The 22,828-nt window shown below is 35.6% G+C and overlaps 1 protein-coding gene across 5 annotated transcripts in view; it reads left to right on the top strand.

Moving 5' to 3' along the window:
- The window catches only part of LOC138754875 (zinc finger CW-type PWWP domain protein 1-like), a 131,318-nt gene that overhangs the window by 71,286 nt on the left and 37,204 nt on the right, over positions 1-22,828 (top strand). For all 5 annotated transcript variants that reach the window (XM_069919815.1, XM_069919812.1, XM_069919811.1 and 2 more), the window contains 4 exons: positions 238-313; positions 1,726-1,830; positions 3,526-3,597; positions 6,118-6,208. In XM_069919815.1, coding sequence (XP_069775916.1) covers positions 238-313; positions 1,726-1,830; positions 3,526-3,597; positions 6,118-6,208 — 344 coding nt within the window. The remainder of the gene's footprint in view (positions 1-237; positions 314-1,725; positions 1,831-3,525; positions 3,598-6,117; positions 6,209-22,828) is intronic.

Raw genomic sequence — 22,828 nt, 5'->3', positions numbered from 1 at the left:
TCACCAAAGGTTTACATGTTATTTTAGAGACATTTACTTTTACAATTTTAAACATGTATTTTTACCTATTATTTTATTCTTATTTATTTAAATTTTAAAATGTATTTTCCTCAATTTTATTTTTGCCGATTGTTTAAGGCTGCCAGTTGCTTGAATTCCGGATACCAGGGGTTTTACTGTCCTGATAAATTTCAAGTTTTGAAAGACAGAGTTGAACTCTCATGTTATTGCATATAGGTGGCCAGCAATGGTGGAACATGATCCTCAGACTGGGAAATACTTTATGTTCACAAGTGACTCAAATCAGTTTCCGGTTAGTATACTTCCATTGCCTGCTAAAATACTGCACCACTGTTCATTTCTCAATCTTTGGGTGATAAATTTTTTCTGTTACCTTGAATGGATTTGAATAAAATACTTAGAATATTTAAAATTAGGTGCATGACAAGTTCAAATACAAGTAGAACCCGACGAAACTGTGTTCTCTGGTCCTTGGTGCAAAATGTGCAGACGCACAACCAGACATAACACATGTACAGACAAACAATGGATTCGCAAGACAAATATACAGATATAAAAATAAATAAATACTGTTTTGTGAACAGGAGAGTCTCAAAGAGTCAGTGTGAGCAGTTACTTTGGTTGTTCAGCATTTTCACTGCCCGTGGGAAGAAACTGTTGCTCAGCCTGGTGGTGCTAGCTCTGATCCTCCTGCATCTCTTCCCTGATGGGAGAGGGAGAGGGAGACCCCAGTGATCCTCTCTGCTGCTCTTATGGATCTGTAGATTGACTTCTGATCCACATCTCAATGAGCCACAGTCTAACGATAAGGGGGAAGCTATTTAGGACTGAGATGAGGAGAAACTTTTTCACTCGGGAAACTTTCAACTGCAGAAAGTTGTTGAGGACCATTCATAAGATACTTTCTAAAGAGAGTTGTATTATAACTATGTGGAATATGATTGCTTAATTCTCTATTAGAATTAACACATCTATGGAATTTAAATAAAATATTTAAAAAAGAGAGTTGTATGGAGCTTTTATGGCTAAAGGAATCAATGGGTACGGTGAGAATGCAGGAATAGGATACAGAATTTTCATGATCAGCCATGATTGATTTGAATGGTGGTGCAAGGGACATACTAGAGGTCATGCGTTTAATGTGAGGGGAGAGATTTCAGGGAAGATGTATGGGGCATATTTTTTACAGAGTAAGTTAGGCTGCTAGGAATAGTGGTGGAAGCAGTTAGAATACTAGTGTTTAAAAGGCTTCCAGAGGTACACATGAATATGAACATGACAAAAAGATATTGATCACATTGCAAGCAGCATGTTTGATATTGGTCATCTTGTTCTGCACGGACACATGGACTGAAGGGGCTGTTCCAGTGCTGCACTGTCCTATATATATTCACCTTTATAAGGTATAAGATAGTAGAAATAGGCCATTCAGCCCATTGAATCATGAGCTGATCCATTCTCTCATTCAGCCCCCTGCCCAGCCTTCTCACCATAACTGATGCCCTGGCTAATGAACCTATCAATCTCTGTCTTAAATACACCCAATGACCTGGCCTCCACAACCATCCATGGCCACAAATTCCTCAGATTCATCTCCTGGCTAATAGAGTTCAGATAATTTATATGTGACTGTTGAAAAGTATTGTTGAACAATGTTGGTGCACTGATTTTGGTAGCTCTAAAAATCTGGTGTTTCTTTTCTAGTCGAAATACCATGTCACATTTTTCGACAAGACGGTAAGTCATGCCTGGATCTCTGCATTGCTGGTAAAGAATTTCCAAGAACTTCCACAGGAGAAATATATATCAGTAAGTCAATTAATTTGCAGAATTGAATTGTCTATCTGGGCCTCTACATAGTACAGCATTTAATACAAGAGTAAAAATGTGGTGTTATAATAAAACAAAGAAAATAGAAAACTGAAGTGTTAAACAATGCAAAGCATTATGCTAATAGATGGTCCATTCAAGTGTCTGATAACAGAAGAAAAGAAAATGCCCTGAATCTGCCAGTACATGTTTCAAATATGTATTTTATGCCCAAAGGAAGAGTGTTTTTCAAGTATGACCAGATGGATGTGTCCTTTAATATGTTGGTTAGTTTCCCAAGAGAGTGGGAGGTGAATATAGAGTCGATAGTGGGGAGGTTGGTTCATTTCTGTTATTCATGTTTTTTTTGTTGCTTTCAAGATACTGCATTTTGAATTATTGGGTAGTTCATAAACAACAACATATGGCCAAATTTCTTGAATAGTTTCCACCAAGTGCAGAGAAGATAACATTTACGGGACTTACTTACTCCTTAATCATTCAAATCTGGCAACCCAGTGCTCAGTTGAACATTTAGGTTGTGCACTGTTGGAGGCATTGTCTTTTGGATGAGGTATTAAACTGAGTCCCTCTGTGGCCCTGATTGTTTCCATAGCACCATTTTGTAAAGCCAGTCAGTTTGGGCGGCACAGTTAGTGAAGCAGTTAGCTCAACACTATTACAGCGCCGTTGACCCTGTTCAAATCCACGAAGACCTGTATGGAGTTTATACATTCTCCTCTGGATGCTTGATTTCCTCTCATGTTCCTAAGATGTAAAGGTTAGTAGTTTAATGGTCAGATGGGTGCATTTGGGTGGCACAGGCTTGTGGGCCGGAAGGCCTGTTACCGTGTTGTATGTCTAAATTAAAATTAATTCCTCCTGGTATATTATCTAGCTTATGAGGTTGACTTCTGGCCCCATCTTGAACTTCTTACAAATATATCTACATGTACATATCAAGGAACTAATTATTGACTATGCAAATATATGAGCAACTTATGGACTGCATATGATGGAGAACAGTTCAAGTTTATTTTACATCAGATTGCGCAAGTACAACCCAACGAGACAGTGTTCTCTGGTCCTTGGTGGAAGAATGCGCACACATACATACAGACAAATGATACCAGGACAGATATACATATATAAAAATAAATAAAAGGGGTGGCATAGTTAGTGTAGCAGTTAGTGCAATGCTGTTACTGTGCCAGTGACCCAAGTTTGAATCGGTGCTGTCTGTAAGGAGTTTGTATGTTCCTCCTGTGTTTCCTCCAGGTGCTTTGGTTTCCTTCCACCTTTCAAAACATAACAGAGTTGTAGGTTAATTGGGCAGCATGAGGTCATGGGCCAGAAGGGCCTGTTACTGTGCTGTATGTCTAAAAAATATTGTTTAATAAATAATCGATGGTTAATGTGAGACAGCAGCATCTTTCAAAGCCTATTTCTGATTGTAAGCTTCAAAGGAAATAGGTTGTAATTTCCTTTTAAGTTTTTAAAAGAGGTATTTAAAATTGAACATTTTAATATTTTTATTAATATGTATGAATGCTTTTAGAATGCTTTGGAAATAATTCTGTTTTTGGGTTGTGTAATAGGTACAAAGGAGAATGCCCAAGTGGTACAATTTTTATTATCTGTGTGGTCTGTGCCCCTATCCCCCATGGATTACATATTTATTTGTATTGCATCCAGAAACATAATTTTACAAAGAGAATAAATACTGGAAAGAAGATGGCTGAAGAAGCTCAGAAAGTGAAAGTACAGGTACTTTTGAGTCTGTGTTACTAGAGCTTTAAAGTTAGCTGTCATCCCTGTGTCTTTTGGAGCTCATTAGAGGAGTGGTCAGACTTGAACTTCACAAGTAAGCTATTAAAAAAAGACCATAACCAAATTAAATGGAAAATATTCTGTGTCTTGTCCAAAGCAACATTGAGTCTTTTGGTTCCTTTAGTGGTCTTATTGCAATCAGGGATATTAGTGTCACAGAGATGTACAGCACAGAAACGGACCCTTCTGCTCAATTTCTCCTTGCTGACCAAATTGTTTCTCCATTTGTGTTCTGTTCATATTTCTCTCTCCATGTATATGTCAAATACAATTTAAACTTTAACCTGCCTGTCCCATAAATCTGGCAGCTTGTTTCATATACCCACCAACTCAGAGGAGATAAAGTTTGACAGCTATTTTAGGCATCCAGTTACTGAATAAAACACACCAGGCTAGTTACAGAACTGGGATGGATAGTTAAAGAACAGGTTTGTATTGAGCGAAAATATCCCTGCAATGTGCACTCGTATCTCAGCCTCAACCTCAGAGCAGCACATCCATCAAACTCGTGTGCCGATTTTTATTCTGTATGGAATCACTGGTTCACATATGATTAGGAAGAGGCCATTCAGCCTTTCTGATATTTACAACGATCTTAAATCATGGTAGAATTGTACCAACTTTATTTACTTTCTGGACATCTGCTCTGCGTTATTTCTATAAATGATCTAGATGAAGAAGTGGAAGGATGGGTCATTGTGTTTGCAGATGACATGAAGGTTGGAGGTATTGTGGATAGTGCAGAAGGTTGTCATGGGTTACAATAGGATGTACATAGAATGCAGACTTGGGCGGAGAAGTGACAGATGGATCTCAGTCCAGAAAAGTGTGAAATGATGCATTTGTGAAGGTGGAGTAACATGGTTAATGACAGGATTCTTAACAGTGTGGTAGAACTTGGGTCCAGGTCCATAGATCTCTCAAGGTTGCCGTACAGGTTGGTAGAGTGGTTAAGAAGGCTTGTGGTATGATAGCCTTCATTACTCAGTCAGGCAAATGAGTTCAAGATTGAGGTAATGTTGCAGGCTCTTTAAAATTCTGGTGAGACTGCACTTGGAATATTGGTTCCGTTCTGGTTGCCTCATTACAGGAAGGATGTGGAAGCTTTGGAGAGGGTGCAGAGGACATTTACCAGGATGGTGCCTGGATTGGAGTTAGGGCTTTTCTCTTTGGAGCGAAGAAGGATGAGAGGTGACTTAAAACAGAGGTCTGCAAGTTTATGAGAGGCATTGATAGGGTGGACAGTGAGCACCTTTTTCTCAGGGTGATAGTAGCAAATACCAGAGGACATTTCTTTAAGGTGAGGGAAAGAGAGTTTAAGGGAGATATCAGGAGTAAGTGTTATACTCAGAGAGTTGTGGGTGCCTGGAATCCATTGCCAGGGATGGTGGTGGAGGCTGGAACATTGGGGACAGGGACATGGAATCAAGTAAAATAGAGGGTTATGGTGAGGTAGGGAAGGTTTAGATTGTTGAGTAGGTTTATATAGGTCAGCACAACATTGTGGGCTGAAGGGCCTGTAATGTGCTATAATGGTCTTTGTTCTACTTGCAATTGAAATGTAGAGGTTTGGTTAACATGTATGTAGAATTGTAGGGATCACTGGGGGAATTTAATACAGCTGCATTAAGTAAGTGATAGATGTTTTGTATGGCCCTTTTCAAACAATATTGGAAATTAAACTTGGGGTTGATGTTTGGGAAATATCCATATCTTTGTCAGTGGTTTCATAGTTTGGCACAAAGTCAGATTCTACCTTTTGAGAAGGAAGGTTAAAGAATGACTAAAGATACAAGTGGTAAACTCAAAAGAGAGGGAAGAATGAAATAAGTAATTCAAATAAGTAACAGAACCAAGGAGAATTCCAAGAACAATGTAAAGAGGAATACAAATAGCAGAAAGTGAAGTGCAGAGGGTTGAAGAGACTTGTTAATTGCTCCTTAAATAAAATGCAGTTTCAGGTAATCAGGGAGTGTGAGGCAGAAATAATGATAAGAGGGTGGAGACGTAGAGAGAGTGAGGGAAACATACATTATTTCCCCTCCATTGCCACATAATCAGTGAGAGACAGAGACTTTAAAACTACAGGTGTTGAAAGAGATTGGGAAGCAGGTTTACTGAGAGAACGATAAAATATGTACAGTGAAAATCATTGTAATTGGAATGATGCATTCTGTGGTTTTGGAGTGGATTGCAGTGTGGGAGTGTGAGGTATAGCAATGCTGTGGTGTAATGTGAAAGTATACTCATACCAGTGAATGATGTGGAAATATGTTCATAGTTCAGATATGTACCTGAAATATGGGAGTTAATTTCTGGTGAAAGTGTGCTTGGATTGCAATTATCAGTAGGAGAATGCATATGTGTCAAGGGCATTGTTTGTAAGACTGTGTCTGGCTTTGTGAATGGATGCACAACATTGAAACACTTGTTTTCCATCATTATCTGATTGGACAGGACCGCCTTTTTCTGTTTGGATTTGCTGCAAGAAAAGTGGGAAATGGAGACACTGAACCTTCGGAAGATGATTCCAGTCAAGGGTCACAAGGTAACTATTGTTACGGAGTCCAGAGGACCCCAAAAATCAGCAGCAATAGATATGCACCACAGCACAGGGTTACTTAAACAAAAGTAGTTTTTAATTATATTTGAAATAGAAAACAGAATTAAACTATAAGTTATTACTTAACCTACCTAATTATGTAATCCCCCCTCTAACTCTAAGCGCTGGTGTGTGTAATGTATATTTAAGACTAGAAAAGTTCTTTGGTTCACAGTCCAATCTCACTGGTTGCAGGCAATTCTTGAACTGTGCACAGAAGTTAGCATTAACAAAGTTCACTAGTCTTTGGTGCTTAACAGGTTACCACTCAGGAGGGTTCTTGTTGGTTTTCAGAGAGAGATTCCTTTTCCAGGACATCTGCAACTGATTCCTTAGCAATCAATCTTGCTGACCAAACTTGCCCCCTTCGGTGTTCTCCAGATGATCCTCTTTCTTTCAGGTCACTTTTCACACCACCAATCTTTTCCTTTGACCAGACAGCCTTCCAAAGTTTGCCAGCTTGTCCTTCTGGTACTGATTTCTGTCTCCTCTCTCTGTCTGTTTTATACCCTCCTTCTCTGAGAGCAAAATTCTTCTCCTCTGCCTGCAAAAGATCACATACTCTCCCAGGCAAGCTGCTGTCGATACTTTGTTGTCTCCTGCAAAAAGCATTCTGCAAAAGTCCTGCAAATATTCTATGTTTTAAAATGTGTGTGTGCAAGCTGCTCTAACAATTCCTCCCAAACCACCTCTAAATACTCTGTCACACCTTCCCCCTTTAAAGGGAATTTTAACTCTTGAGTTAAAATTCAGTTATAACTAAACTGTCTTAAAATTACTAAAGAGATAACAATACACAATATGTAACATGTTATTTTTTTCTTTGGCTTGGCTTCGCGGACGAAGATTTATGGAGGGGGTAAAAGTCCATGTCAGCTGCAGGCTCGTTTGTGGCTGACAAGTCCGATGCGGGACAGGCAGACACGGTTGCAGCGGTTGCAGGGGAAAATTGGTTGGTTGGGGTTGGGTGTTGGGTTTTTCCTCCTTTGCCTTTTGTCAGTGAGGTGGGCTCTGTGGTCTTCTTCAAAGGAGGTTGCTGCCCGCCAAACTGTGAGGCGCCAAGATGCACGGTTTGAGGCGTTATCAGCCCACTGGCGGTGGTCAATGTGGCAGGCACCAAGAGATTTCTTTAGGCAGTCCTTGTACCTTTTCTTTGGTGCACCTCTGTCACGGTGGCCAGTGGAGAGCTCGCCATATAACACGACCTTGGGAAGGCACAAACAAAAGGAAAAGAAGACACCGGTGGGAGGGGGGCCCAGCAGAAGAGCGGACAGCTGCAGGGTGCTCAGCTATGGGAAGCACACAGTCGAGAAGAGCAGTGAGAAAAAACGAGAGGCTGGAAGAGGGCGATCGGCGACGGGGCGACCAACAACAGGTCAGCCTATCAGCAAGAGGCCCAGCATCTGGAGGCCTGACAAAGACACAGAAGTGGCTCATCAGAAAGAGCTGAAGAGACACAGATACAAAGAAGAGAAGAAGAAGACAGACACAGAAGAAGAAGACCAAGATCTTCATAGGAAAGAAGAAGGTAAAGCAGATGGACAAAACATAGATAAAGCCTTTTTTAAAGAACAAATGAGATCATTAAAAGAATGGCTATCATTAGAATTTAGTACAATTAAAAGAAAAATGAAAAGAGGAGAAGACAAAATGCAAAGTTTAGAGTTGGTCATGACAGAAATAGGGAAAAGAGTAGAAAATGTGGAGGAACGAGAAACTGCTGTAGAAATGGAAATAAATGAATTAAGAGGAAAATTGGAAGAAAGTGACAAAAAAAATTAAGGAGACACAAGATTTGTTATCCCAGAAAATTGACATGTTGGAAAACTACAGTAGGCGAAACAACATAAAAATAGTGGGCCTGAAAGAGGGAAGGGACAGACATGAAGGAATTTATAAAAGGATGGATCCTGAAAGTGTTGGGAGTGACAGATTTACATATAGAAATAGAAAGGGCACAAAGAGCACTAGTTCCGAAACCGCAACCACACCAAAAGTCGAGATCCATCTTAATAAAACTTCTAAAATATACAACAAGGGAGAACATACCTGAATGGGGAAGGAATAAAGTTAGAGAAGATAATAAGCCGATGGAATATAAAGGACAAAAAATATTTTTTTACCCGGACATAAGTTTTGAACTTTTAAAGAAGAGGAAGGAGTTTAATACGGCGAAAACAATTTTATGGAAGAAAGGCTATAACTTTAAGTTGAGACATCCAGCATTACTCAAAGTATTTATTCCTTGGGAACAGAATAGGCTGTTCTCGGATCCAAAGAAAGCCCAAGAATTCGCAGAATGTTTGCAGGACATGAGAAGAGATGAGGAGATGAGGAGTGACAAGAAAGAAGACTGGCAAGAAAATATACAAAAATACATAATAATATGAAATAGAGACAATGTATATATAGAGATTAAAAGATGAAAAAGAGAAGGGAAAGAAGGGAAAAAAAGAGAAGCTTTGTTATATATCCAGAAAAACAGTGTACTCTGGGAGGGGGAGGATAACCGTCACTGAGAAATCGGTTGATGCTTGCGAGTATTATTGCAAGCCAAATGGAAAGGGGAGTTGTGGTTGCCCGCCCAGCAAGGGACAAGGGGCAACCCAAGGGGGGGGGGGTTCATTTGGGGTTAAAGTGTTATTGATTGTGGGGATTGTTGGGGTATTTTATGTTTTAAGTGTGCTGTTATATATTGAGATTTAAAAACAATTATGGAAGAAAGGGGATGGAGGTGATGAAGAGGCGGAAAAGAAGTGAAAACAAAGATATAAGATGGCCACGTTGAATTATATGACTATAAACATTAATGGAATACATAACCAAATTAAAAGGAAGAGGCTACTAATATTACAGAAAAAGGAAAAAATAGATATAGCATTTGTACAGGAAACGCATCTAACCGAGGTGGAACATAACAAATTGAAGAGAGATTGGGTAGGTCACGTAGAGGCAGCAAAAGCTAGAGGTGTAGCCATATTAGTTAACAAAAATGTACCAATCAAGATAGAGGAGGAAATAGCAGACCCAGCGGGAAGGTATGTAATGATAAAGTGTCAGATATACTCAGACTTCTGGAATTTGCTCAATATATGCGCCTAATGATGAGGATCAAAAGTTTATGCAAGATATTTTTTTGAAGATTGCAGATACACAAGGAAATTATGATAGGAGGGGATTAATTTGGATCCAGTGTTGGATAAAACTGGAAAGATAACAAACAAAATGAATAAAGTAGCCAAATTTATGGTTAAATCAATTCAAGAAATGAAACTAATGGATATATGGGGGAGACAACACCCAAAAGAGAAGGAATATTTATATTACTCGAGTAGGCACAAAACATACTCAAGGATTGATATGTTTTTGTTGTCAGCTCATATTCAAGGGAGAGTCAGGAAAAATTAGTATAAAGCTAGACTACTTTCAGATCATTCACCCCTGCTATTAGCAATAGAACTGGAGGACATTCTACCAAGAACATACAGATGGAGGTTAAACCCCATGCTACTCAAAAGGCAGGAATTTAGAGAGTTTATTGAACTTTGAGAGAAACACAGAATATGTAAAAGATAAATTTATACTATGGGATGCAATGAAAGCCTTCATCAGAGAACAGATAATAAGTTATGTAACTAAGATGAAAAAGGAATACAATTGGGAAATAGAACAGCTGGAAAGGGAGATAGCAATTACAGAAAAGGAATTAGAGGGAGGAGTCACGTGATGGAGTAGTGGCCGGTCAGGGAATTCCAGCCCTCTCCGGAAAAGTTGAAAAAAAAACGCACAAAACACAAAGGAACAAGAATAAAAATTAAAACAAAGTAAAAGTAAAGGTGAGAAGAAAATGGCAGCGAAGAGAGAAAAGTCGAAAGCAACGGGAAGAAGAGAAGATGAAAGAACGTCGGAAGAAGAAGGTGAAGGCCTTACCTGTCCGAGGAGGCCCGCCGCGGAGAGAGAAGCCCACTCCCGCAGGTCAGTGGAAGTCTCGAGCTTGGGACTACAAAAATGGCTCGCGGAGCCGAGTAAAAGTGTGCAACCGCGCATGCGAGATGCGCATGAAAAAAAACACACTGACGGGAGGGGGGAACAGCTGTGGAATCGATCTCCACAGCTGAGAGTGACAGCTGCAACACAGCAACAGGAGGAGAACATAGAAAATAACGACAACAAGAAAGAAGAGAGCAAAAAGAAAACAAGGAAACAACAGATGGCCAACCCAGAGGAAGAAGAAGAAGAAGAACATAGAGAAATGGAAGAAGAAGGGAAAGGCAGGACAATGGATATATCTTTTTTTAAAGAATATATGGAATCAGTGAAAGAATGGCAATTACAAGAATTTAATGAGATAAAAAGAAGAATTAAGAGTGCAGAAGAAAAAATGAATAAAATAGAAATGGTCATATCAGAGATAGGAAAAAGAGTGGATAATGTGGAAGAAGAAGAAATAATCGTAGAAATGGAAGTAGAGGACTTAAAAGAGAAATTAGAAGAATCTAATAAAAAAGTTAGAGGCACAAGAGCTGTTAGCTCAGAAGATAGATATAATGGAAAACTATAATAGAAGAAATAATATAAAGATAGTGGGCCTTAAGGAAGATGAAGAAGGCAAGAATATGAGAGAATTTATAAAAGATTGGATCCCCAGGGTCCTAGGAAGACCAGAATTACAGGAAGAAATGGAAATAGGGAGGGCACATAGAACACTAGCCCCGAAACCACAGCCGCAGCAAAAACCAAGATCCATTTTAGTAAAATTGCTGAAGTTAAATATTGGATAAGAAAAGTATAAATACAGAGGATTATAGTGAAATATTATATGTGAAGGAAAATTTTCCAGAGAACAGATCTTTTGAATTGGAATTGGAGAAATTGAGGGTGCAAGAAGAAAAGGAGACAACGATATGAAGCTGAAAAGCAAAGAGCAGAGGCTGAGAGACCATGATGCAGAAGAAGCTGAAAGAGAAGTTAAGAATGGAGATAGAGAAAGGTAAGAGAGCTGAGGCTGTAACTCCTGGGGAGAGGTTTTTGGCTAGTAGAGAGGTAAATCTAGTGCCTCCTTTTGATGAAGGAGATATAGATACATATCTTCAGCTTTTTGAAAAAGTTCATGGCCAAAAGGAAAATGGTCTCCTATGCTTCAAAGTATTTTTAAGGGAAAAGCACAAATTGCATCCTGTAGTTTGACTGCACAGCGAGTGGCAAATTATGATACTGATAAGCAAGCAGTATTGAAAGCTTATGAGTTGGTTCCAGAAGCATATAGGCAGAAATTTAGGAGTTTGGTGAAAACATGGAATCAATCTTATATAGATTTTGCTCTGAAAAAATCTGTGTGTTTTGATTTGTGATGCGCCTCATAAGGAATAAACAATGATTTTGACAGATTTTTTTGGTAATTTTTTTATTTATTGCACTATGAACCATATCAACCAAAATATCTACAAATATTTCTCATTAAATATACACAGTGACATTTTCTTTCTTTTCTCCCCCATATCTCACTCCCTCCCCCTTCCCACCCCCCTCCAAAACCAATAAATATTAAATATATAAAATACAATAAAACAACATCTTCACACAAAAGAAAAAAACAAAAAGAAAGATGTGTCATCTACTTTTACACATTAAATCTGATCCTGTTTATCTTCTTATCATCTGAGGCCAGCATTTTCTATTATGTTTCTTGTATGGTTCCCAAATTTGTTCAAACAATATAACTTTGTCTTTTAAATTATATGTAATTTTTTCCAATGGAATACACTTATTAATTTCCATGTAGCATTGTCGTATTTTCAGGTTCTCTTCCATTTTTCAAGTTGACGTTACACATTTTTTTGCTATTGCTAAGTCTATCATAATGAATCTTTTTTGTGCTTTATCCAATTTGAGACCTAGTTCTTTACTTATGTTATTTAAAAGAAAAATTTCTGGATTTTTTTATATGTTGTTTTTTGTGATTTTATTTAATATCTATTTAGTTCTTCCCAAAAAGTATTCAGTTTTGCGCATGCCCAAATTGCATGTATTGTTCCAATTTCATTTTTACAGTGAAAGCATCTATCTGATATTATTGGGTCCCATTCATTTAATTTTTGAGGGGTGATATATAGCCTGTGTAACCAATTATATTGTATCATACGTAGCCTTGTGTTTATTATGTTCTTCATAGTTCCAGAACATAACTTTTCCCATGTTTCATTCTTTATGTTTAAATCCTTTTCCCATCTTTGTTTAGGTTTGTACTTTACTTCATTATTTTCCTTTCCTTGCAGCTTAATGTACATATTTGTTATAAATATTTTAATTATCATCGTGTCTATAATTACATATTCAAATCTGCTTCCCAATTTGTTCTTTAAATAAGATTTCAATTGATGGTATGCAAACATTGTGCCGTGAGTTATTCTGTATTTGTCCTTGATCTGTTCAAATGTTAATAAATTATTTCCCAAAAAACAAATTTCTATTCTCTCGATTCCTTTTCTCTCCCATTCTCTAAAAAAATAAGTTGTCTATTGTAAAAGGGATTAGTGGATTTTGCATCAATAGCATTTTTGGTATTTGGTAATTTATTTTTTTCCTTTCTACATGTATCTTCTTCCATATTTTAAGTAAGTGATGCAGTACTGGTGAGTTTCTATATTCCACCAGCTTTTCATCCCATTTATAAAGTATATGTTCCGGTATCTTTTCTCCTATTTTATCTAGTTCTATCTTAGTCCAATCCGGTTTTTCTCTCGTCTTGTAAAAATCTGATCAGTACCTTAATTGTGCAGCTCTGTAATAATTTCTGAAGTTTGGTAACTGTAATCCACTTTGATTATATCTCTCTGTTAATTTATCTAGTGCTACCTTTGATTTTCTCCCTTTCCATAAGAACTTCCTTATTATTCTCTCTAGTTCTGCAAAGAATTTCTCTGTTAAGGGAATTGGTAATGTTTGAAATAAGTATTGTATCTGTGGGAATACGTTCATTTTAATGCCATTCACCCTCCCTATCAACATTAGCAGTAATTCTTTCCAATTTTCTAAGCTTTCCTGTATTTTCCTTATTATGGCTGATAATTTAGTTTGTACAAGTGGTTTTTTTAGTTTTTTATTTTTCACTCTGTGAACCATATCAACCAAAATACATACAAACATTTCCCTCTTAAATAGTGGCATTTTCGGGAGGAGTCACGTGATGGAGTAGTGGCCGATAGGGGAACTCCAGCCCTCTCCATAAAAGTAAAAAAAAGATAGAGAAAAAGCAAAGGCACAAACATAAAAATCAAAACAAAGTGAAAGTAAAAGTGTGGAGAAAATGGCAGCGAAGAAAGAAAAACCAAAAACAATGGGAAGAAAAGAAGAAGGAAAGACGTCGGAAGAAGAAGGTGAAGGCCTTACCTGTCCGAAGAGGCCCGCCGCGGAGAGAGAAGCCCACTCCCGCAGGTCAGTGGAAGTCTCGAGCTTGGGACTACAAAAATGGCTCGCGGAGCCGAGTAAAAGTGTGCAACCGCGCATGCGAGATGCGCATGAAAAAAAACACACTGACGGGAGGGGGGAACAGCTGTAGAATCGATCTCCACAGCTGAGAGTGACAGCTGCAACACAGCAACAGGAGGAGAACATAGAAAATAACGACAACAAGAAAAAAGAGAGCAAAAAGAAAACAAGGAAACAACAGATGGCCAACCCAGAGGAAGAAGAAGAAGAAGAAGAACAGAAAGAAGTGGAAGAAGAAGAGAAAGGCAGGACAATGGATATATCTTTTTTTAAAGAATATATGGAATCAGTGAAAGAATGGCATTTACAAGAATTTAATGAGATAAAAAGAAGAATTAAGAATGCAGAAGAAAAAAATGAATAAAATGGAAATGACCATATCAGAGATAGGAAAAAGAGTGGAAAATATGGAAGAATGAGAAATAATTGTAGAAATGGAAGTAGAGGACTTAAAAGAGAAATTAGAAGAATTTAATAAAAAAGTTAAAGAGGCACAAGAGCTGTTAGCTCAGAAGATAGATATAATAGAAAACTATAATATAAGAAATAATATAAAGATAGTGGGCCTTAAGGAAGATGAAGAAGGCAAGAATATGAGAGAATTTATAAAAGATTGGATCCCCAGGGTCCTAGGAAGACCAGAATTACAGGAAGAAATGGAAATAGAGAGGGCACATAGAACATTAGCCCCGAAACCACAACCGCAGCAAAAACCAAGATCCATTTTAGTAAAATTCTTAAGATATACAACAAGAGAAAAAATATTGGAGAAAGCAATGAAGAAAGTAAGAGAAGATAAAAAGCCACTGGAATACAAAGGTCAAAAAATTTTTTCTATCCAGACATAAGTTTTGAACTCCTGAAGAAGAGGAAGGAGTTCAATACAGCAAAAACGATCTTATGGAAAAAAGGATATAAATTTATGTTAAAGTACCCAGCGGTACTTAAAATAGTTATTCCAGGGCAACAAAACAGACTATTCTCGGATCCAGAGGAAGGAAGGAAATTTGCAGAACAACTACAAAACAAGCAGAGAGATGAAGACATGTAATGAGAGTAAAAATTACCACGAACTATATGTATGTGTGTAAAGAGGTATGTGTGTGTGTATATATATAGATATATATATATATATCTATATATATATCTATATATATATAGTGTGTATACATGAATGTATCCGTATTTAGAGGAAAATATATAGAGTATAGACAAGAATTAATAAGGGAGGGAAAGGGAATAGAGGGAATAAGGAGGGAATTAAAAGAGTGACCTTTGTTACATATGAAAATTGAAATCTTTTCTGGGTGGGGAGGAGTTACGGTCACTACAAAATCAGTTGACGTTTGCGAGTGAATTCGCAAATCCAAATGAAGAGGGGAGATGTGGTTGCCCGACAAGGGATAAAGGGCAACTCAGGAGGGGGAGGGGAGAATGGGGTTAAAGAAGTTTTAAATAGGAGAATAAGGAAAATGTTTGATGTTTTAGAAATGTTGTCTTATAAAGTGTTCAAAACAAGAAAGCAGAAATGGATAAGAAGGAAAGGTGATGATGGAGAAATGGAAAGGGAAGATAAACAAAGTATAAAATGGCTGCACTGAACTATATGACTTTAAATATTAATGGAATACATAACCAAATTAAAAGGAAGAAACTGCTAAATTTACTGAAAAAAGAAAAAAATTGATATAGCATTTGTGCAAGAAACACATTTAACTGAATTGGAGCACAAGAAATTAAAGAGAAATTGGGTAGGACATGTAACAGCAGCGTCGTATAATTCAAAAGCAAGAGGAGTAGCTATATTAATTAGTAAAAATGTGCCAATTAAAATAGAAGAGGAAATAATAGATACAGCAGGGAGATATGTAATGATAAAATGTCAGATATATTCGGAGTTTTGGAATCTACTCAATGTATATTTACCTAACGAAGAAGATCAAAAGTTTATGCAAGATATTTTTTTGAAGATAGCAGATACGCAAGGGAACATATTAATAGGAGGGGATTTCAACCTGAATTTGGTTTCAAATATGGATAAAACTGGGAAAAAAATTAACAGAAAGAACAAATTAACCAAATTTATAATTAAATCGATGCAAGAAATGCAACTTTTGGATATATGGAGGAAGCAACACCCAAATGAAAAGGAATATTCATATTACTCGGGTAGACATAAAACATGCTCAAGAATAGACCTATTTTTGTTATCAGCTCGTATGCAAGATAGAGTAAGAAAAACAGAATATAAAACTAGAATATTATCGGAGCATTCACCCTTGATATTGACAATAGAGTTGGAGGACATCCCTCCAAGAATGTATAGATGGAGATTAAACTCCATGCTACTTAAAAGGCAGGATTTTAGAGAATTCATTGAAAGACAAATTAAAATGTACTTTGAAATAAATAAGGAATCAGTGAAAGATAAGTTTATATTATGGGATGCAATGAAAGCGTTAATTAGAGGGCAAATAATAAGTTATGTAACCAAGATGAAGAAGGACTATAATCAGGAAACAGAGCAGTTGGAAAGGTAAATAGTAAATGTAGAAAAAGAATTAGCAATGAAGGAAGATACAACTAAAAGAAGAGAATTGGCAGATAAAAAAATAAAATATGAAACACTACAAACTTATAAGGTGGAGAAGAACATAATGAAGACAAAACAGAAATATTATGAATTAGGGGAAAAAACACACAAAATTCTAGCATGGCAGCTTAAGACAGAACAAGCTAAGAAAATGGTATTGGCATCAAGGAAAAAAGACAAACAAATCACATATAATCCAACGGAAATCAAAGAAAACTTTAGAGAATTCTATGAACAATTATACCAAACTGAAAAAGAAGGGAAAGAAGGGAAAATAGATGAATTTTTAATCAAAATTGAACTACCAAAATTACAAATAGAAGAACAAAATAAATTAACAGAACCATTTGAAATAGTAGAAATACAAGAGATAATTAAAAAATTACCAAATAATAAAACACCAGGAGAGGATGGATTCCCAATAGAATTCTATAAAACATTTAAAGATTTATAAATTCCTCCCCTCCTGGAAGTAATCAACCAGATTGATAAAACACAAAGCTTACTAGATTCATGTAAAACAGCAATAATTACAGTAATACTAAAGCAAGGGAAAGATCCACTCGCACCAGCGTCATATAGACCAATATCATTACTTAACACAGATTATAAGATAATAGCTAAACTATTAGCAAACAGATTAGCAGAGTATGTACCGAAAATGGTAAATCTAGACCAAACTGGATTTATTTAAAAAAATGCACAACAGACAATATTTGTAAATTTATTTACTTAATTCATGCAGTAGAAGGGAGTAAAGCGCCAACAGTAGCAGTTGCTTTAGACACAGAGAAGGCCTTTGACAGAGTAGAATGGAATTATTTATTCAAAGTATTGCAAAAATTCAGTTTATCAGAGAAGTATATTAATTGGATTAAAGCATTATATAAGGGGCCATTGGCGAAAGTGACAGTAAATGGATATATATCAAAGCAATTTAACTTCAGCAGGTCAACACGGCAGGGATGCCCACTATCACACTTATTGTTCGCGTTAGCTATAGAACCACTAGCAGGATTGATAAGAACAGAAAATAATATAAAAGGGATAAAAATAAAAGACAAGGAATATAAAATCAGTTTATTTGCGGATGATGTTATAGTATACTTAACAGAACCAGAACTATCAATAAAAGTATTATATAAGAAATTGAAGGAATATGGAGAAGTGTCGGGTTACAAGATTAACGTAAATAAAAGTGAAGCAATGCCAATGAATAATGCGAATTTCTCAAAATTTAAGAAGGAATCACCATTCAGATGGCAAATGCAAGCTATACCTAGGCATACAAATAAATAAAAATCTCGGCCATCTATATAAACTCAATTATTATCCACTAATGAAAAAATTACAGGACGATTTAGAGCATTGGAAAGATTTACCATTAACACTAATAGGAAGGATAAACTGTATTAAAATGAACATTTTCCCAAGGATATTATACCTATTTCAGGTATTGCCAATACACTTGACAGAGAAATTCTTCAAGGAGTTAAAGAAAAAAAAAAAGGAAATTTTTATGGAAAGGGGGGAAACCGAGGATAGCACTAGATAAATTAACAGAATGGTATAAACAAGGAGGCTTACAATTGCCAAACTTTAAAAATTATTATAGAGCCGCACAATTAAGATACCTATCAGATTTTTATCAAACAAGGGAAAAGCCAGATTGGACTAGATTAGAACTAGATAAAATAGGGGAAAAGATACCTGAACACATATATAAATGGGATGAAAAATTGGTACAACGTAGGAGTTCTCCAGTATTACATCATCTACTCAATATTTGGAAGAAGATTCATGTAGAAAGGAATAAAACAAATTACCAATTACCAAAACTAATATTGATGCAAAATAAGTTACTCCCTTTTACAATAGATAACCTTTCCTTTAGAGAATGGGAGAAAAAAGGGATCAAAAGAATAGAAAATTGTTTTTCAGGAAATATATTCTTATCCTTTGAACAAATGAAAGATAAATACAATATAACTCAAGATACGGTGCCTGCATATTACCAATTGAGATCCTACTTGAAGGACAGATTAGGAAGCAGTCTGAGGTTACCAGAGGGAAGTCACTTTGAATATGTGATTACAGATACAATGATAATCAAAAGATTCATAACAAATATGTATATTAAACTGCAAGAAAAGGAGAATGAGGAAAAAAATGGTAAAACTAAACAAAAATGGGAACAAGATTTAAATATAAAGATAAAAAAGGAAACATGGGAGAAATTATGTTCTGGAACGATGAGAAATACAATAAATATGAGGTTATGTATGATACATTATAACTGGATACACAGGCTATACATTACACCTCAAAAGTTAAATAAATGGGACCCAACAGTATCTGATAGATGTTTTCGATGTAAAAAAGAAATGGGAACAACAATTCATGGAATCTGGACATGTGAGAAAGTAGAAAAATTTTGGGAAGATCTAAACCAAATATTAAATAAAATTACAGAAAACAATATACCAAAAGATCCAGAGAACTTCCTCCTAAGTAACATAAAAAACAAAAATTTGGAATTGATTTGGATGGTGCACAAAAAAGATTTGTTAAGATAGCTCTAGCCGTAGCAAAAAAATGTATTATGTTAACCTGGAAATTGGAAGATAATTTGAAAATACAACAATGGTATATAGAAATGAATAAATGTATTCCATTAGAAAAAATAACATATAGTTTAAGAAATAATACTGAAATATTTGAACAAATATGGGAGCTTTACATGAAACACAATAGAAGAAAACCTACCAGGGACATTCACTACCTAAATTAACGAAAGGAGAAGGAAATGAAAAGAATTGACTCAGTGGAATTTCTTGTTTATTTTTATTGAATGACAACATTGTTTGACTGGTTTAATGTATCTTAGATTTTGTACTTTAAATGGATGGGGGGGGAGGTAGGGAGGGTGGGATGGGAGGAGGGAGGGTGGGAGAAAATGACACTGTATATATTTGAAAAGGAAAATGTATGTATCATGGTCAATGTGGTTTATGGTGTGAAAAATAATTTTTTTTTAAAAAAGTGGCATTTTCTCTCCTTTTTCCCCCCGACCTTCCCACCTCCCTCCAAAACCAATAAACGTTCAACATATACAATACAATAAAACCATTAAACAATGTCATCACACAATGAAAATAAACAAGAAAAATGTGTCATTGACTTTTACACACTGAATCAAGTCATTTTGTCATCTTATCATTTTAGGGGGTGGAGGTCCGAGGCAAGCCCTCTCCGTTATGTTCCATCTACAGTTCCAAAATTTGTTCAAATAATGTGACTTTATTTTTTAAGTTATATGTTATTTTTTCCAATGGAATACATTTATTCATTTCTATGTACCATTGCTCTACTCTCAGGCTCTATTCTGATTTCCAGGTTGATATTATACATTTTTTTACTACAGTTAAGGCAATCATAATAAATATTTTTTGCATTTCACCCAGTTTGAGGCTTAATTTTTAACTTCTTATATTACTTAGAAGAAAGATTTCTGGATTTTTTGGTATGTTGTTTTTTGTGATTTTATTTAATGCCTGATTTAGATCTTCCGAAAACCTTTTCACTTTCTCACATGCCCAAATTGCATATACTGTTCTTCCCATTTCCTTCTTACAGCGAAAACATCTATCTGATAATATTGGGTCCCATTTTTTTTTAACTTTTGGGGCATGATATATAACCTGTGTAACCAATTATACCGTATCATACATAACCTTGTGTTTATTATATTCTTCATAGTTCCAGAACATAACTTTTCCCATGTTTCATTTTTTATCTTTATGTTTAAATCTTTTTCCCACTTTTGTTTGGGTTCACAGCTTATTTCATAATTTTCCTTCTCTTGCAGCTTGATGTACATGTTCATTATAAATCTTTTAATTATCATTGTGTCTGTAATCACATATTCAAAGCTGCTTCCTTCTGGTAATCTCAGTCTGTTTCCCAATTTATCCTTTAAGTAGGCTTTCAGTTGATGGTATGCAAACATTGTACCATAAGTTATTCCATATTTGTACTTCATTTGTTCAAATGTTAATAAATTATTTCCCAAAAAACAATTTTCTATTCTTTTAATTCCTTTTCTCTCCCATTCTCTAAAGGAAAGGTTATCTATTGTAAAAGGGATTAGCTGATTTTGCGTCAATAATAATTTTGGTATTTGGTAATTCATTTTTTTCCTTTCTACGTGAATCTTCTTCCATATATTGAGTAAACGATGCAATGCTGGTGAGCTTTTATATCGTACCAGCTTTTCATCCCACTTATAAAGTATATTCTGGTACCTTCTCCCCTATTTTGTCTAGCTCTATCTTAGTCCAGTCTTGTTTTTCCCTTGTCTGATAAAAATCTGATTTTTAAAAAACCTTAATTGTGCTGCTCTATAATAATTTTTAAAGTTTGGTAACTGCAAACCACCTTGGTTGTACCTCTCTGTTAATTTATCTAACGCTATCCACGGTTTCCCCCTTTCCATAAAAATTTCCTTATTATTCTCTTCAGTTCATTAAGGAATTTCTCTGTTAAGGGAATTGGTAACGATTGAAATAAGTATTGTATCCTTGGGAAGACATCCATTTTAATGCAATTTACCCTCCCTATAAACATTACTGGTAATTCTTTCCAATGTTCTAAGTCTTCCTGCAATTTCTTTATTAGTGGCTGATAATTTAATTATTATCTAATCTAATATCTAGGTATCAGATTGCTTGTGTTTGCCATTCAAATGGTGATTCTTTTTAAAATTCTGTATAATCTGCATTACTCATTGGCATCACTTCACTTTTATTTGCGTTGATCTTGTACTCCGATATTTCTCCATATTTCTTCAATTTCTTATGTAGTTCTTTTATTGATATTTCTGGTTCTGTTAAGTATACTATGATGTCATCTGCAAATAAACTGATTTTATACTCCTCCTTTATTTTTATCCCCTTTATTTTATTTTCTGTTCTTATCAGTTCTGCTAATGGTTCTATTGCTAAAGCGAACAGTGAGGGAAATAATGGACATCCCTGCCTAGTTGACCTACTTAATTTAAATTGGTTCGATACATATCTGTTACCTTCGCCAATGGTCCATTATATAATGCTTTAATCCAATTAATATATTTTTCTGGTAGATAGAACCTACTTAATACTGAATAAATAATTCCATTCTACCCTGTCAAAAGCTTTTTTTTTGCTTCTAAAGCAACAGCCGCTTTTGGCTTCTTATTTCCTTGAACTGCATAAATTAGATTAATAAATTTACAGATATTAACGCTGTTCGTCTTTTCTTAATAAATCCAGTTTGATCTTGTTTTACTGTTTTTGGTACACAGTCGGCCAATCTGTTTGCTAATAATTTTGCTATTATCTTATAATCTGAATTAAGTAGAGATATTGGTCTATATGATGCTTGTGTTAGTGGATCCTTCCCCATCTTTGGTAGTAGTCTAATTATTGCTGTCTTACATGAATCTGGCAAGTTTTGTGTTTTTCCTATCTGGTTCATTACTTCCAGGAGAGTAGGAATTAATAACTCTTTAAATGTTTTATAGAATTCTATTCTGAATCCATCCTCTCCAGGTGTTTTATTGTTCGGCAGCATTTTTAATATATCCTATACTTTATCTATTTCAAATGGTTTTATCAGTTTGTTTGTTGCTCTTCTTGCAATTTTGGCAGTTCAATTTTAGCTAAAAACTCTTCTATTTTATCATCTTTCCCCTCAGTCTAATTGTTCATAAATTGATCTCCATTGGATTATATGTAATTTGTTTGTCCTTTTTCCTTGATGCCAATACAGTTATTTTAGCTTGTTTTGTTTTAAGTTGCCAGGCTAATATTTTGTGTGTTTTTTTCCTAATTCATAATACTTTTGCTTTCTTTTCATTATGTTCTTCTCCACTTTATACATTTGTAATGTTTCATATTTCATTTTTTGTCCACCAATTCTCTTCTTTTTGTTATATTATCCCTTGTTGCTAGTTCCTTTTCTGTACTTACTATCTTCCTTTCCAACTGTTCAATTTCCCAATTGTAGTCCCTTTTCATCTTAGTTACATAACTTATTATCTGCCCTCTAATGAAAGCTTTCATTGCATCCCATAATACAAATATGTCTTGCACTGATTCCATTTTTATTTCAAAGTACATTTTAATTTGGCGTTCAATAAACTCTCTAAATTCCTGCCTTTTAAGTAGCATGGAGTTTAACCTCAATCTATATGTTCTTGGTGGGATGTCCTCCTGTTCTATTGCTAATAACAGGGGTGAATGATCAGATAGCAATCTAGCTTTATATTCAGTTTTCCTAACTCTCCCTTGAATATGAACTGACAACAAAAACATATCAATCCTTGAGTATGTTTTATGCCTACTCGAATAATATGAGTATTCCTTCTCCCATGCGTGCTGCCTCCTCCATATATCCATAAGTTTCATTTCCTGCATTGATTTAACCATAAATTTGGCCACTTTATT

The sequence above is a fragment of the Narcine bancroftii genome, chromosome 2 (assembly GCF_036971445.1).
Source record: "Narcine bancroftii isolate sNarBan1 chromosome 2, sNarBan1.hap1, whole genome shotgun sequence".
Classification (NCBI taxonomy): domain Eukaryota; kingdom Metazoa; phylum Chordata; class Chondrichthyes; order Torpediniformes; family Narcinidae; genus Narcine; species Narcine bancroftii.
The sequence above is the reverse complement of the archived record's forward strand: the minus strand, read 5'-3'. Positions and strand labels throughout refer to the sequence as shown.